Source organism: Anarrhichthys ocellatus, unplaced genomic scaffold, assembly GCF_004355925.1.
Source record: "Anarrhichthys ocellatus isolate YVR2014 unplaced genomic scaffold, GSC_Weel_1.0 scaffold15, whole genome shotgun sequence".
In the NCBI taxonomy this organism is placed as follows: Eukaryota; Metazoa; Chordata; class Actinopteri; order Perciformes; family Anarhichadidae; genus Anarrhichthys; species Anarrhichthys ocellatus.
Window position 1 is genome coordinate 2,109,368 of NW_022280045.1, and position 16,226 is coordinate 2,125,593.

General features: G+C 42.8%; 1 protein-coding gene across 2 annotated transcripts; it reads left to right on the plus strand.

Annotated features, from left to right (window-relative positions):
* Window positions 1–690: 690 nt before the first annotated feature.
* Window positions 691–15,989, plus strand: gad1b (glutamate decarboxylase 1b). Of its 2 annotated transcripts, XM_031855284.1 has the most exons (17): window positions 692–964; window positions 1,919–2,035; window positions 4,087–4,143; window positions 5,694–5,831; window positions 6,192–6,434; window positions 7,706–7,796; window positions 11,223–11,335; window positions 11,486–11,601; window positions 11,899–11,978; window positions 12,130–12,184; window positions 12,287–12,403; window positions 12,510–12,574; window positions 12,677–12,755; window positions 12,987–13,136; window positions 13,246–13,353; window positions 13,684–13,773; window positions 14,046–15,989. In XM_031855284.1, exons 2-17 carry the CDS (start codon window positions 1,960–1,962, stop codon window positions 14,217–14,219), a joined length of 1,752 nt encoding a protein of 583 aa, XP_031711144.1. In that variant the 5' UTR covers window positions 692–964; window positions 1,919–1,959; the 3' UTR covers window positions 14,220–15,989. The 2 variants fall into 2 exon arrangements, with proteins under 2 accessions (XP_031711145.1, XP_031711144.1); XM_031855285.1 differs by lacking the exon at window positions 4,087–4,143 and having other exon boundaries at window positions 691–964.
* The last annotated feature ends 237 nt before the right edge of the window (window positions 15,990–16,226 follow it).

Consider the following 16,226-nt stretch of genomic DNA (forward strand, 5'->3'; position numbering starts at 1 on the left):
ATGTACATTAAGACCAGCGAAGGGTTTTCTATGTGCACACTTTATCATCACTTACACAGCCTCTCCCACACACATACACACAGCTAATCCATCCTTGTGGGATGCTATCAGGCAGAATATGTGAGTTATTATCACATGATGGCACTTGTGACAAAGTATGAGTTCCCTCTGATGAAGGCTGTGTAATTTGCAATGACTGAATGCACATAACGGCTGGTCTCTGGTTAGTTCGGTGGACCAGGACACAGGCAGGAGGATGACAGTGAGTCAACGCCCTCCAAGCTGGATTGACTTTGATGCCTCTGTGTTATTGTCCATGTCACGGTTGTTATTAATAAAAAAAGGGTGCAGGTCAAAAATTATGATGCATGCAATGTTGTCATCTCATGAAGGTGAATATTACAGTCAGTGCTTGATGGATGCCTCCACATTTCCATTGAAACTGAGTTGTATGAATTCTGAACTGCTGTTCCTAAGACCCATAAGCCAACTGTGTTTGTCATCCCAAGGTCAACTGCTATAGGTAACCCACTCAGAAAAAACCCCATTTCATATTCACGTCTCCATCCTGTGACACCCACACCCACACCTGGAGACGCACAGAGGATCGGCGGGCATACGTCACTGGTGCTTTTCCTTTTCGCCCTTTTAGGCTCCTTAAAGTGGATTGTGGCTGTCAGTAGCACTCAGGGAAGCTTCATTAGTCGTCAGAGGGAGGCAAGGCTGTGACTCATGCTTGCGTGAAGAGACCAATGGGCAGCCGGAGTCTGAGATATAAATAACGAATAAAAAATATTCTTGAGGGAGAAAAGGGTCACTTGCGCGCCGCTGGATGGGATTGTATTAGTGCGCTCTGTTGGTATACCGTCATCACTGGACTGTTGCTTGTCGTGCCTTTGGGTGGTAATTGTAACATCTAGCTTTAGTTTTCTCTGGACTCGGCAACCTGTGCGCTCCTGAGCCGGTAAGATGCCTCCGCCTTTCATATCATGCGCCCCTTGATATGTTGATATGATTCATATTTTTTTCATAGACACACAGGTGATTGTAACGTCGGAGTTATTTTTTGGGGGGGAGGGGGGCAATATACAGATCTGTTATAATTCGTCATATCGTTTGAAAGAAATCAGTCCCGGATGAGTGACAGAAGGGATTCATTAGGAGTCCAGTCTGTCCCTCAGACCACGATGACAGTGAGTGATGGTGGTATGGAATGTGCTTGTCCAAAGCGCAACTTAATTGAAATGTCGATTGCTGAGTCAATTGGTAAATGCCGCTGCATCTTATCAATATTTGCTTAATAAATCAGTCTGTCCTGTCATCTATTAATTTAGTTGTTCCTCATATGTCATCTTGAGTATGGCAGGCTGAATGCATCTTTTTTGTATTTAATATTTTTGTTTTTATTCCTTTGTGATGACACAGCTCAAATGTTAACAGTCTGGCGCTGCTCTGATGAAAAAGGTCATTTTGTTTCAACGAGCCATTAGAACGTACAGTAACAAAGGAAATATATTTCTCATATCTCCCTGACAACTTTTGAATTTTATCTTTAATATTGGCCATTAATGTCAGTAGCCCTGGGAGTAATTAATGACCAATTGAATGCATGACATATTGAGCAATATCTCCGAAATGAATGTACCCATAGGCATTATGTTATCACCAAGACTGTTTATCCTGGTGCGCGTAATGCTTGTGCGTCAATGTGCAATTCTCTGCAAATTGCGCGGCTTGGTTCGTAGCCCAATCAGCTCTCCTTCGGGAATAAATCGTATGGTTACGCACAGTGGATTGCCTCATTTTCGGATAAAATCCTGTTATATCAATCAAATGGACTGCAGTTAATATATATATTAGGTGTGATTTGTGTAAACTGACCTGGCTATCTTCTAACCCTGGACCGTTTTGTTTGCAGTTGAATTATTTCCCAGCTGGAGATCAGATAACAGAGAACTGATGGCCACGTCTGAACCGAGAACCTCTGGCGGGGACCAGGACCCCAACTCCGCCAATTTAAGACCTCCATCCACAAGTACGTACTCACACTCCTCTCTCTGTTCATAACGCTCTGTGATCCCGCATCGATCCCCGAGGGTAAATTCTCCTTAAGGCTGTCCGTCTCCGGCGCGTAAAAGCTGCGTTTACAGAAACAGCCCACTGGAGCTGACAGGGATTCAGTGCCTTGCTCAAAGACACTTATGCAGTGCGATCTATTGCCAACACGAAGGCTTAAACCCAGTACTCTCCCCTCCACACACACACGCGCACCTCTCTGTCTGCTTCCCCGCCTCTCTCTCTCGCTCCCCTCCTTCTCTGTCTGATAAAAACGGGTCTCGCCCGGGCCATTTGCTGTGTGGGCTTTGTCGTTAATCATTCCGGTTAAAAACAGAGCCATCACAGCTGCCTGTCGCTGTCTGGCGGATCAGCGGTGCGCACCGAGCAGTGGACCTGGCGCAGAAAGAATGCACCATTAAAGCATTGCTATTTATAATGATCCAAGGGCATTTCACTGATGACATTTTGGAATAAAAAAGCATTTTCCGATCGAATATATTCCTGTTTTCAACATTTTCCCTTTTTTTTCTTACAGTAACGCCTTCGTTGTCTGGGTTTTAATCGTGCTATTTAAAATGTTTTGAAGCATTTTGCAAGGAAGAAAATAAAATATATAATTATATATATATATATATATATATGTTAATGATAATTTATTTCTGTCATGATTCATCTTATCTCGTTTCCCAGCCAGGATGTTTTAGGCCCTCGAGGCTGTAGGCTGTATATATTAGTTGCTCTTTGAGACATATTTTGCTGTTCATTTTCAAAAAGTGGCTGAATATATTGATGTAGGTGATACATTAACCCATTGGTTAATTAATCATTTTAAAGCCGTTGTTGCATGCACACAATTGTCCCCATAATAGTGCACTCGAGCAGCCATTTGCAGCGCAACGCGGGGAAATCATTTCATGTTTTTGTCTTCGGCCAAATGTAAAAGGAAATCAGATACAGTTCCTCGGCACCGGTGTTCAATTCAATTTCATATTTTCTCTCTTTATCGAACAATTTATTTTATGAATCTTTTATGTGTGGCCCTTGGGTGTCGATAAACATGTCTGAAAACCTCAGACATATTTCGAATGTGAATTTGTCCCGCGAAAGTCCGATTAAAAAGAAGATGTTTGTTTTGTCTGATTCTGTTCGTATACTGCTGCTGGATGTTGCCATTATCTCTCTTCCACGCTTCATCTCACGCCTGGCGGCTTGTAGTGTCTGTGGTCGCGTGTGTGCGCGCGCGCACGCGCGGCTGCCTGTGTGTGTGTGTGTGTGTGTGTGTGTGTGTATGCCTTGGCCTCACCACCTCGAGCCGTTCTCTCTCAATTGCTTCAGTGAATTTAAATACTTGTTGTTTTGAAAGTTTTCCATCAGGTGTACTCGCAGCCTCGCTCTCTGCATTTTTTTTATTCCCCCCGGGCTTCTGCTCCATCTCTGCTCACGCATGTCCACGCTCGGGTTTGTGTGTAGCTGTGAGTGTGGATGCATGAGACGCACCATGGCCGGCTTTGAAGTTTCTGCAATACGCCGGCTATAGACTTTCCGGCCATAGTCATTTCCAGCTCGCTCCAGTCACATACTGCGTTTCACTCAATTAATTCCTGCCCTCCTCCGTGAGCTCATTTCACGGGCGTTAATTCCACCCCGCCCCTTGGCTGGGTGTGTGAGCCGGCCACTGTCGGTGTCCATTGATTGAACTCAAATCGGAAATGTTATAAGGCTCATCCCCTTACGATCAGTGGGTGCTGTGGTAAATCAAATAAAAAATAAAAACAATAGTGGATAAAGTTTCGGTTCAACAAAGACCACCTTGAGCCAAACAAGTTGAGCCAAACTAGGTTAATGCTTAAAAATGAAAATACCAAAACAACCTGAGAGTTCAGAGTCACATCACATCACACCCGGCCAAGAGCCGTCCGCATCACGCTTCCACTGTGCTCACTGTGCTCCACCAGCTGCATCATCCGCCCATCCACGTTGTCTCCGCGGCCTGCACACCATGAAACTCAAACGTTCATTCTGTTTTAGCCAACGAATATGCGTGGATGCACGGATGCACACGGAAGCTGGGGATGAAGATTTGTGGTAAGTTTTTTTTGTTTCTGGGCACTCAAAATCAACTCCTATCACCTCAGTCACATTCTGACATCTTAGAATAATGCATTTTTGGAAGAGCCAGATTATTTGGCATATGGAGAATGTATGATAATATTCTGAACGTGATGTGTATTTTGCCCCCATTCCGTTTAAAATGTCATAACAGGGTAGCTGTTATTCTTTTTTTGTTTGTAAATGAATAAACCCGTTTGGAGGCCTGAAATAGGCCATTATAAAGGCGGTTATAGAGCAGGACCATCCACGACTGTCACAGTGTGTTTCCATCTTCCAAAGGTCAGTGGACATTAGCCTGTAGGTCTGAAGATGAGAGCCCCGGATCACCCCCCCCGAACCCCCCATGTCTTTTCTATTTCACCGCCAAGAGAAAAACCATCGAGACAGGCCTGGAGATGTTATAAAGCCCAGAATAACCTGTTTATACACCAGTATTTTCATTTTCCAGTCAGACAAGAATACATTTGTTTTTCTTTGAAAGCTGTTAATCTCACTGATTGCCTGTATTAGCGGACGTGATTTTGCAGTCATCCTTTGAAGGAATTTGTTTCTTTCGGTGACTCAAAAAATACAAATGAATATGTTATTCGTGCAGCTGTGCAAACGGGAAATGAATATATGATCCATTCAAACATGCTATGTTGGCCCGTTTGTTACGGCAGAAATCAATTATGACCAAAGAATCGAATACGTTTGATATCGCCATTTCCGAGAATGAGAAAATCAATAAATAGATTCTGATTGGTCTAAATTACATTTTTTATTGGATTGGAATATATATTGAATGGGAATATTTCTATACGGAGGCTATGGTAGTTAGAGGGTCTCACATATTGATTTCGAATATGTCATATACGATTTAATGAGCAAGGCATTATGGAGTTTCCATTGAAAAATATAAGAGACAATATTTTACGCTTACACATAACAAGGGTGTGTGACTTCACGTATTTTGCGCACGACTGGCCCAAACGTGACCTCATTATCCTGCAGCTATAACGAGCCTACATAATGATCAATCATAGAGTTCAAAACATATAGGGCTTGGGGTCTGTACATCCGTCATTATCCCCTCTTAAGGGTGCGCATTTATTGGCTGTATGGGTCATCGCCGCGGGCATGTCTACTGAGCCGATCAGTCTGTGGACTGGGTGCTTCTGGGTGCTTCCTCACTGGGGTGTGGTTGTGATGTCACAGGGTGGTGGGTGGCACCCACCCCACACACAGACGCGTGTGGTCCCTCTTCCCTGTGTAGGCTACATATATGGCCTGGATGGGTTTGGCCTCCACCAGAAAAGCTTTTCTCATGAAAGAATCCGGGCATTAGGAGCTGATTAATAACACAGATATACATATTTATAGACTTAATAACGCTGAATATTTGGACATTCATTATTCGTCTTTCTTGATTTTTTTTTCTTTTTAATTTGTATTTGTTTTGGTCTCATATTTCGTATTTTTGCTTGAGTTTGGGATGGAAGTGTTTGGTGATAACTCCTGCCCTCCGCCGTGTAACACCCTAGGGTTCCTGCAGAAGAACAACAGTCTGGACGAGAAAGGGAGGCTCGCGGGCCAGAAGAACCTGCTCTCGTGTGACAACAGTGACAGGGACGCGCGCTTCCGCCTCACCGAGACCGACTTCTCCAACCTGTTCGCCAGAGGTGAGAGCTACTCTGCACTACGCGTTAAAAAAAAGAAAAGAAAAAAAAAGCTATCGCTCATTTCTCGAACCATTTACATGCTTTATTAGAGCTGCACGTTCCGTGGTCACAATAGTCGTCGGCTCATTACTTCGAATTAAAGTGACTGTTGGTGAAAGGAAATAATTATTAGACATAACAGAAAAATTGTAAGAAATGCAAAATCAAATTTGTACTTAAAAGAATATGTGCCCAAAGCTTTCTAAAGGCTACTCAATTAAACAGTGATGGTTAACATGCTCAGAGCCTGGCTCTATAAAAGGTGGGCTCCAGTGAAAGCCAAATTTAGCGAAAGTTACATTTCCACTCCTCACCTCTTAGACCTGCTGCCAGCCAAAAATGGAGAGGAGCCCACCATTCAGTTTTTGTTGGAGATGGTCGACATCCTCACCACCTACGTCAAGAAGACTTTCGACCGCTCCACCAAGGTGCTGGACTTCCACCACCCTCACCAGCTCCTGGAGGGCATGGAGGGCTTCAACCTGGAGCTGTCCGACCAGCCCGAATCCCTGGAGCAGATCCTGGTGGACTGCAGGGACACGCTCAAATATGGCGTCCGGACAGGTAGGCCAGGACATCTTCAATGTTGAGCTGTACTATGGAGCTGCACCTGAGGAAATGTGGGGGTTATAAATAATTTATATGGTGGCAAACGTTATTTTAAATAGCAAAAGGTCACTGAATGTGTGGAGATGAAAAGCAATTAACCTTCGCTGTCAGTTCAAAAATAGTATTTTTACCTGCAGACCAAGATATAGTAATAGATGTCATTACAAGCATAACCTATCAGAATGTTACAGTCATTTTATGATATTTACCTCTCGGCTGGCATCTCCATTAATATTCCTATATTATGATATTAAAAAAAGAAAAAAAAGACGTGTCCATCTTCTCACTTTCATGTGAATTGGTGAATTCAACACGAACCATTAGAGAGGGAGCTGTTTGCCAGATAGTGCACTACCCATTACGACGACTGCCATATTTATTGTCCCAATGGTAATTCAGTCGACATCCTCCTTTTCTTCCCCCTCGACTTATTAAAGCGAGTGTCGCCTGAGGGGATCTTAACACGGGCTGTTTCAAGCTGTTAAAAACGACAACGCTCAAACTGTCCCTTGGGTTTTATATATCACGCCGGGTCTACTGTGCCTACAACTCAACCCCACTTTTCATTCGGAGACTCGGCGTGGGTTCTTGTGCTCAATCTTGCGAAGTCCCACTCTAGGAGCTGTCCGCAGTGCTGAAATATGAAGCGGATCTGTCTGTCCTCTCGCTGTTAAGCAGCAAAGTCTTTGATATTAGATTTATTGTATTCACATTTTATATTTTTCGTTCAGAAGTAACTCAATAAGAATCACGTATTTTTTTGGTGTGAGCCACACAGCACCACCTCCACAAGGTGCTTACATCCATGACTGCATTTAGGCTCCAGGCCTATTGACGGTTTCTGTGTGTGCAAGCACCTTAGAGTCTAAATGGCTGTCATATAGCCTTGTTACCAATGTAATTATGTACACTGAGAAGTGCTATGTCACATCCCTGAGGTTTCATGGTCGAACAACTGTGAATATTGAAATGAAGAACTGTTTCTTTATGGGGTGTTTACATTTTTTATGTATTTTCACAATCAGATGTAGGCGGTCAGCTTTAGCCTGCAGCACATTGTCGTCATTATATGCCTTCACAAAGCGAACGTACTCAGGACAAGGCAGATGTTTCAGTGTCTGTCTTTCCTTCTGCTTTCTTTTTTCATCTAAAACACGAGAGGCTGAGGGGCAGTGAAGCCCTGTTAATAGGAAAGACATTAAGAGAGTTATATTTTTCATGTTTAGGTCACCCACGATTCTTCAACCAGCTGTCTTCTGGTCTGGACATCATCGGTCTGGCCGGGGAGTGGCTCACCTCCACTGCTAACACCAACATGTAAGTTACGCTCTCTTTGCTTTTGCATGACACAGTTATTGGCCTGTCTGTTCGGGGGAACACCTCTCCATGTCATGACAGGACAATTGAGGTTTCCAGCTTGTAGGCCACTGGAAATAGCCCCCAGTCATTATCATATATAGTGAGGGTGGATGTGCTTATTTTAGTCCTCTCAGCTACCACCACAGTTGGTCGAATACGGCCTCTGAGGGCAGTTATATAAAGTGTTTGGTTTGTCCTGTTGAGACTGTGTGTTGAGGCGGTAGGCTGCCACTGTGCTGTACTGCATGGAAGGCAGCACAGCCCCAGGGGTGGTTAGATTGCATATTGATCTCAGGTCACAGTTACATGGTGGCCAAGTCTAATAGAGGGCATGAACCACATCAAGATCACACAGTCTCAACACACACACACACATGCTGTAAATAAGCTATAACTCTGTTATGACCACTGGATGATAAAAAAACATCACTATTGAACACAGACACAAGCCCTCTCAATTTATTCTCAGTGGAGAAATTACAAAATTAATATTAAGTATTAAGACTGACTTTAGGGGCTAAGAAGGAAATGTACAGCATGTTTAAGTAGGGCTGCAATTATCGATGATTTTCTTTATCGTCTAATCGGATAATTATTTAGTCATTATCCAGTTAACATTTTTTAACAAAAAAAAAACTGCCAGTCCCACTTTCCCAAAAGCAAAAGATGACATCATGAAATGTCTTTTTTGAAATATCTTTTTTTTTTAGCAAAACCTAAAAATACTCAATTTACTAACACATGACAAAGGGAAATCCTTAGAACTTAAAGGTTTTTAGAATTGACTAATCGACTAATTCATTCATGTCTACTCATACCTTTGAGAGAAAACAATCTGGGTATGACAACAAAAACAGTGCAACAAATCTGCAGGAGTTTTCTTCGGTGACATTGTTGTAGAAACAGAGTTTCATGGTAATAACTGACATATTGCTACAGAGACATCAGCACCCGCTATAGTGCAAAAAGACCACACGAGATAAGCAGTGGGCAGAGGACAATATACAACATGTATATGCTCATGTTTAAAATATTTCCTCCTAGACTGGCTGCTAAAGAAAAGATCAACGGAAGGATAATAAACCAAACGCTAAAGGAAATTGAGACACTTAATTTATCCCATTTCTCAAAACATTAGCTTAGGAAACCACCCCCTCTCAGGGAATAAAAAAAACTTCTCATCTCCTGGTTGGAAGAAGACAGGGCCATTGAATTCACACACTGGCGCACACTTTCATAATGACACACACACACACACACATACCAGCTCTGGCTGTCCCAGATACAGCAGCTAGGATTTCCAGTCCATTTGCTGCAGGCTCATTGTGAGCTGGTCTTAGCAGATAGGCCAGCTGGGCCCCACACTGACACACAATGTTCTCCGGCTGCACAGAAAACCACGTCACACGGTGGAAACTGGCTGCTGCAGCTCCCTGCGGAGTGCTCTCATTCTGGCTCCATTGTCCCCGTGGTTACAGACTGACTCAGTGCTCCTTTGAGGGGGCTGAGAGGAGAGTGCAGTGGGGGGGTCAGAGGGTTAGTCACATAGACACGCACACACACACACGCATGCATTCAAACGCAGGCTCATACACATTGAGTGCCCTTGATGACGATAATAAGGGCATTTAGGGGCTGTCCCTGGAGACGGGCAGGTGACTGAGGGGTAATTTTCACCCTGAAAAGACCAATGATTGGCTCTGATTGTGATAATGATCACCATTATTGTCATTACAGCGTGAAATGACTCACGGAGAGAAGGAGAATTTTAAAAAGGTGTCCTGCTTTTGTCCCTTTTCTGCTCTGGGTACATTTTAAGATCCATCCAGGATATTAGGTATTCTTTGTGTTCCTTATATGGACCCTAATTCCAATATATCAAAGAATATCATATTTCTGAAATTAGCCCAGTGAGAGGCGACAAAATAAGACTTCTTTGTGATTTTATGCATTGCTGTCGCTGTTCATATAGTCGAAGCCCAGCGATCACAATCTTATCTGGGGTATTGACCAGAAGCTAATGTTCCAATAAACCGTGGCTGAGCCCTCACAGGGAATAATTACACAAGAAAAATGCCTTTTTCTTCTCTGTTCCTCCATCCTTCTGTTTCTTATTCAATTTCCATCTATCCTCGACCATAGAATTCACTCTATTTTCTTTTCTCTCGAATTCTCTGCCATTTGTTTCTGCTGTTTTGTTCTGTGTGCTTTTCCTTGCTCGGCTTCCTTATCATCCCCTCCTCTTCCCTTTGTTGTCACATTTTCCCTCGGTGCATTGTTTCCATACTGCTCACAGCCTTTATCCCTCCTGCTGTCTAACCAAGCTACGAAATCGATTCAGTTCTCGTTTAGATACTTGTGAACGAGACAGAGAGGAATCGAGGTAGAGAGGAGATATGATTGTTGCTCTGGATGGTAATGGTGGTGGTGGCGGTGGCTGATAAGGGTGGAGGAGTGTTGTGTAACTGGCCTCATTAAAAGCGGGGTAAACAGGGATCAGTCCTAAGTGTGTGTGTGTGGGAGGCGATGAGATGGCCTGTCGGTTAGCAAAGGCAGTAAAAGCTCAGGCCTCACCGAGTTGGCTTTCTGTGACACGTTTAATCTACTTAAGCTTCTCCAGCAGTGTTGCTCTTTTGTTGTCCGCGGAGCTACGAGCCATTTTGTCTTTTGTCAGCCGACAGAGAGATCAGAATCACATCTACCATTGTTTTGAAAGCTGTGTCTCACTACTCTAAAAAGTCTTCCTGAGTTGTGAATATTACTTTTGGACGTCTTTTACTTTCTTCTAATGAAAGAATAAAATTTACAATTATGGCGTCTCCCTCAATTTCTGAATTTCAGGGTCAACAGAGGCTGTTATCTCTTTGAAACACTCTCCCTGCCGGTCTTTCACACACACAGACACACACACACACACACACACACACACGCACACACACACACAAACACACACACACACACACACACACACACACACACTCACGTCCTCTCAGCCATCAAATCAGCCCCATTCAGACTCGCCACTGAGATTGGCAGGATTGACAGATAGCCATCAGAGCTTTGTATGCTTTAATTAAACCACTGAGTGATTTTAGAAAGCTTTTGAATATGAATGTTTGCTGCCCGACTCCTATCAGACACTTTTTAATTAGCCCAGTCAGCACGAGCTCCAGTTTGTGCTCCATGGATGGAATTATAGCGCGGCTAATGAAAAAAACCAATGTGTGTGTGTGTGTTTTGGCGTGTCCGATTTTAGGCTTTCTCATCTGCAAGTGTGTGCATAAGAATCTTCTGTCATTCTTCATGCTAGACGTTATTGCCTCCACCGTTACAGTAATGTGTAATGACGCGCTACATTCACACGCTTTGTGATGTGATTGACAGGTTCACCTATGAGATCGCTCCAGTGTTTGTGTTGATGGAGCAGCTGACTCTGAAGAAAATGAGAGAGATGATTGGTTGGCCCAATGGAGAGGGGGATGGACTCTTTTCACCAGGTTGGTCTATGAATAACTGGTTGAGTGGGTGTCATTGTGGGTTGAAAAAGTCTAATGAGCGAATACTATTTCAATTTTTTGCAATAATTAGTTACCATTAGTTACCATGCTGCTGTCCATGGTGCTGATGCGTCTGTCTCTCCTCTGTAGGGGGCGCTATTTCCAACATGTACAGTGTGATGATCGCACGGTACAAGTATTTCCCCGAGGTCAAGACCAAGGGCATGTGTGCTGCTCCTCGCCTTGTCCTCTTCACATCTGAACACGTACGTCACACACACACACACACACAGTATGCTAATCAAGCAGACGCTATGCTTCATTGGCTGTAGATTGAGGCCGTTGATAAAGTCCGGTAATAATCAGTAGGTCTATTTGAGTCCAGGCAATGGCTACTTTTATGGGTTCCATTTACTTTTTCTTACATCTGCTTTTGTCTGCAAAGCGTTGCTGACAATATGACAGAAAGCAAACTCAAAGCTGAAGTAGCAATTACCTCACAAAATCGTCACTGTATTATTTTACATGATTATTTCAATGAAAGATGTCTGTTGTCCCTACAGAGTCACTACTCCATAAAGAAGGCTGGAGCTGCTCTGGGTTTTGGCTCTGAGAATGTGATCCTGCTGAGCACAGACGAGAGGTGGGGAATTCATTTCCTTTAAAGCCACAATTAATACAGTAAATGTGTAAAATGCTGCATGTGAACAATGTCACGAAAACGGGAAAGACACTGTTCCATGACTCTTGTATATGGCATGTTGGTGATAACATGGTGCTCGATGCTCTTTCAGGGGGAGAGTCATTCCTGCAGATCTGGAGGCCAAGATCCTTGATGCTAAACAGAAGGTCAGTGTTATTGTTGCTTTATTTTCTCTCTCTTAGTTTGTTTCTCTCTTTATTCCTCCTCGCTCTTCAACCCTCTAATTGTCATGCGTGTTGGTTCTGCAGGGCTATGTGCCATTGTTTGTGAATGCCACGGCTGGTTCGACAGTGTACGGAGCATTCGACCCCATCAATGAGATCGCTGACATCTGTGAGAAGTACAACTTGTGGCTCCATGTTGATGTGAGTAGTCGACACTGGAGCAGTTTTTGTCGTATATATTGGTAGTGGTAGTATTATACGTCCTTGCCTGTATAACCCTCCTCTAAAAGAGCTGTCTCCTCCTCAGGGGGCGTGGGGTGGTGGACTCCTGATGTCCAGGAAGCATCGCCATAAGCTTAATGGAGTTGAGAGGTGAGTACATGGGGACGGATGGGTTGCTCTGCATTGTGATTTGAAGAAAGTTTTCTCTGAAACTACCTCAGTGCATTAAGACGTATATATTAAACTTTGCAGGGCCAACTCTGTCACATGGAACCCGCACAAGATGATGGGCGTGCCTCTGCAGTGCTCTGCAATCCTGGTCAAAGAGAAGGTACAGTAAACACACAATGAAAACTATTTTATACATTTTTAAAGCCGTTTAAACACAGGATTCTGAAGGTTTTATTTGTGTACTGCGTGTTGTACCTGGATTATTGTTATACATTATATGTTCATATTAATGTAACCTTTGCAGTCTGCGAATGCTCTACATAGTGCTAACGTGCAATGGGCATAAAACAAACAAAGGTTAACAGTGTATGTGCTTTATGTGTGTCTGCAGGGAATCCTGGCAGGATGTAACTCCATGTGTGCTGGCTACCTGTTCCAACCAGACAAACAGTACGACACCAACTACGACACAGGGGACAAAGCAATCCAGTGTGGCCGACACGTCGACATCTTTAAGTTCTGGCTCATGTGGAAGGCCAAGGTGAATAAAAGCCAATAGGAATGGTCATGGTCATGTTATTATAACAGATGCTGTGGCTTTATACTCATTTGTTGTAATTAGTGCCTTACAGATTATTTTTCTCCTGCAGGGCACCATAGGTTTTGAGCAGCACATTGACAGGTGTTTGGACCTGTCTCAGTACCTGTACAACAAGATCAAGAACAGGGAGGGATATCAGATGGTGTTTGATGGAGTGGTGAGCTTCTCTAATTTTCTATTCTATCTAGGTTATTTTCAATCACTAAGGAGCATTACATTTGATATCTTTTTAGGTTAATAAGCTATACTGGCATGACCGAAACCATTTAGGGGGGTTACCCAATAACAAACAATCTCATATTAGCTTAACAAACTGCAATTATTGGTATGTTAATGCTTTGTGATTGTAACTCTTCTCCATCACAGTATTTCTCTTGCACTCTTTCCTCCAATAGATCTCCTTCCTTTTCTTTTTGTGTGGTGTAACTATAAAAATAAAGTTCCAGAGGTGTGTGGATATTTTAACAGTGTTTATTTCTGTGTGCAGCCCCAGCACACCAATGTCTGCTTCTGGTACATCCCACCCAGCCTGAGAGGCATGCCTGACGGTGAGGAGCGGCGAGAAAAGCTCCATAGGGTAAGACACCTTTCCTTCTGTTTCATCACCGGTGGTCAGCCAGTGGACTACAGATGGAAATGAGCTTTTAGCTGTTTCTGGTGAAATAAATATTCAGCGTATCATCCTTGTTAAATAAAATATATAATTAAAACAATAAAGCAAAAGCATACATTATCTCCTTTTATCACCTTTCATGTTTTCCCTCCTTTTTTTATCCATACAACCAATGAATGTTTTCAGCACACTCCCATCAGGAATGCAATTAATTTCTAACTCGTCTACTCCACCAGGTGGCACCAAAGATTAAGGCCATGATGATGGAGTCAGGGACCACCATGGTGGGCTACCAGCCTCAGGGCAAAAATGTCAACTTCTTCCGCATGGTCGTCTCCAACCTTGCTGTCACCCAGTCCGACATCGACTTCCTCATCGATGAGATTGAGAGGCTGGGTCAAGACCTGTAGACCTCTCAGCCGTCACTGCTGTAGTGGCCAGTAGTGCAGTCTTCTGTCCGTTGTAATTCCAAGGCAAACGCCGCTGAGGTGAAACATTCACAGCGCCGCAGACAGAATAATGATAAGACATGTTTTAGGTTCTTTCTATCCAGTCTTTCTTTGTCTGAAGCGCTCTGACTGTTTCTCCAAGCGATGAGAAGCTAGCAATGAGAAAGACTTTGAGTGTCTTACTCGCTCGTCCCACATAGTTCCTCCTCTAGACAAAATATATAAGTACTAAGTATCTGAAGGCTCCGGGTACAACAAACATGCTCTAATGTGGATTCTAGTAATGTGTGTGTGTGTGTGTGTGTGTGTGTGTGTGTGTGTGTGTGTGTGTTGTCAAACACTGCAAGGCAGAAAAGCACAGATGAAAATATAACAAACTATCATAAAAATATTCCGCTGTATCATGCATTTGCTACGCAAAGTTGAATCATTGGTGCTTTCAGCTGTGCATATGTTTAATCTCAGTGCACCGACCTAAACCAGTGTCCGTGCCCCTGAAGCAGTGTGTGTGTGTGTGTGTGCAGGTGTGCATGTGGCACATTTGACTGTATCCTGTAATGTATTTTAAGCTCGCATTGTGTTAAAAAAATAAGCTTATTATGACCTAATGTGCACACCATGGTACTAAGCGTGTTAAGCTGAGAGGTTTTAGATAACCTCCAGCAACTGATATGCGGTCTGCTATATTTTCACTCGTAGAAGTTTAAGATTAAGATTTAAAATGTCTACAGCTATCCCAAGTCTGTGACAACTGTTAACTTGTAAAACGCTGGCTCGTTGTCTGTATTCATGCAATCATGTGGTACCCATATGTGTTTATAGCATTGTTTAAATATTACTATTTGATTATATAAGAACTCATATTTATTGCATTTCCACTGTTTGCAGATTCAGGTATTTTATTGTAAATGTATCTTTATGTGTATTACATGGTAATACACTTGTATGTGTAATCACAGGAACTACAGTAAAGTTTATTTATAGTGATTTTGTGAGCCAAAGAAAGCTAATCGGGAACAGAGCAATCCATTGTCCTTCATATAGAACTTCTTATAGATTATAGGTGTTTGTAAAAGGTTGTCTACTGTATTATTGAACCTTGACTGCGATGCAATTTCTATAGTGTGTTTCTTTCTGTGATTGTGAGTCTTTTTGACCGAATGTTTTGAGATGACTGACAGGCCTTCTGACGAGATTAAGAATGACGTCTATATAATCCTCTGGCAGTTGTGCCAGTCTTTTATTTTAGAGAATAGCACAAGGATGTGAGAATGTACTCTCCTCTTGAGACTGGGAAGAAAGTATCGTTGTATCTGTCTGAATCCTAATGCATTTACTGTAATATAGTATATATTAATTGTAATACATATTACCTGTATTCTCAGTGTCATGGGAACTCAATGGAATATCTTGTGTGAAGAGTTCCTGTTTGTGTCCTTGCACAATGTTCACCTTTCTTTCTTCCATTGTAAATGGATGTGTACTATGGCAGTATTATATAAGACTTATGTTAACAAAGTATTTATGGTAACTAGGGACCATATGTGAATGGCACAATTGCATAAGACATATTTAAGGTAATCTGTGTGTTGTATGTGGCCAATGACTCCTGTTTGTGACCAATCTGATTATTTGATTAAGCCAGCTGTAAGGGAACGTTTCCCAGGGGGCACTTTAACAGAATCATACCATCTCGACAAAGATATTTAATAAAGTCTATTGAAGTGAAAAGTGAGTGTGAATTATTATAACACGTGCACGCACACACACCTACACACACACACACACACACACACACAAAGCTCTGTCTTTGACACACACATTGCAGCTCCACAAATTGCACTCTTCAAAAAAGACAGACATTTCCTTTTTGTCTTTACTAAAGTATCGCACTCTGATAGCCTTTATCAGTGGTCCCACCCACACACACACACACACACACACACACACACACACACACACACACAC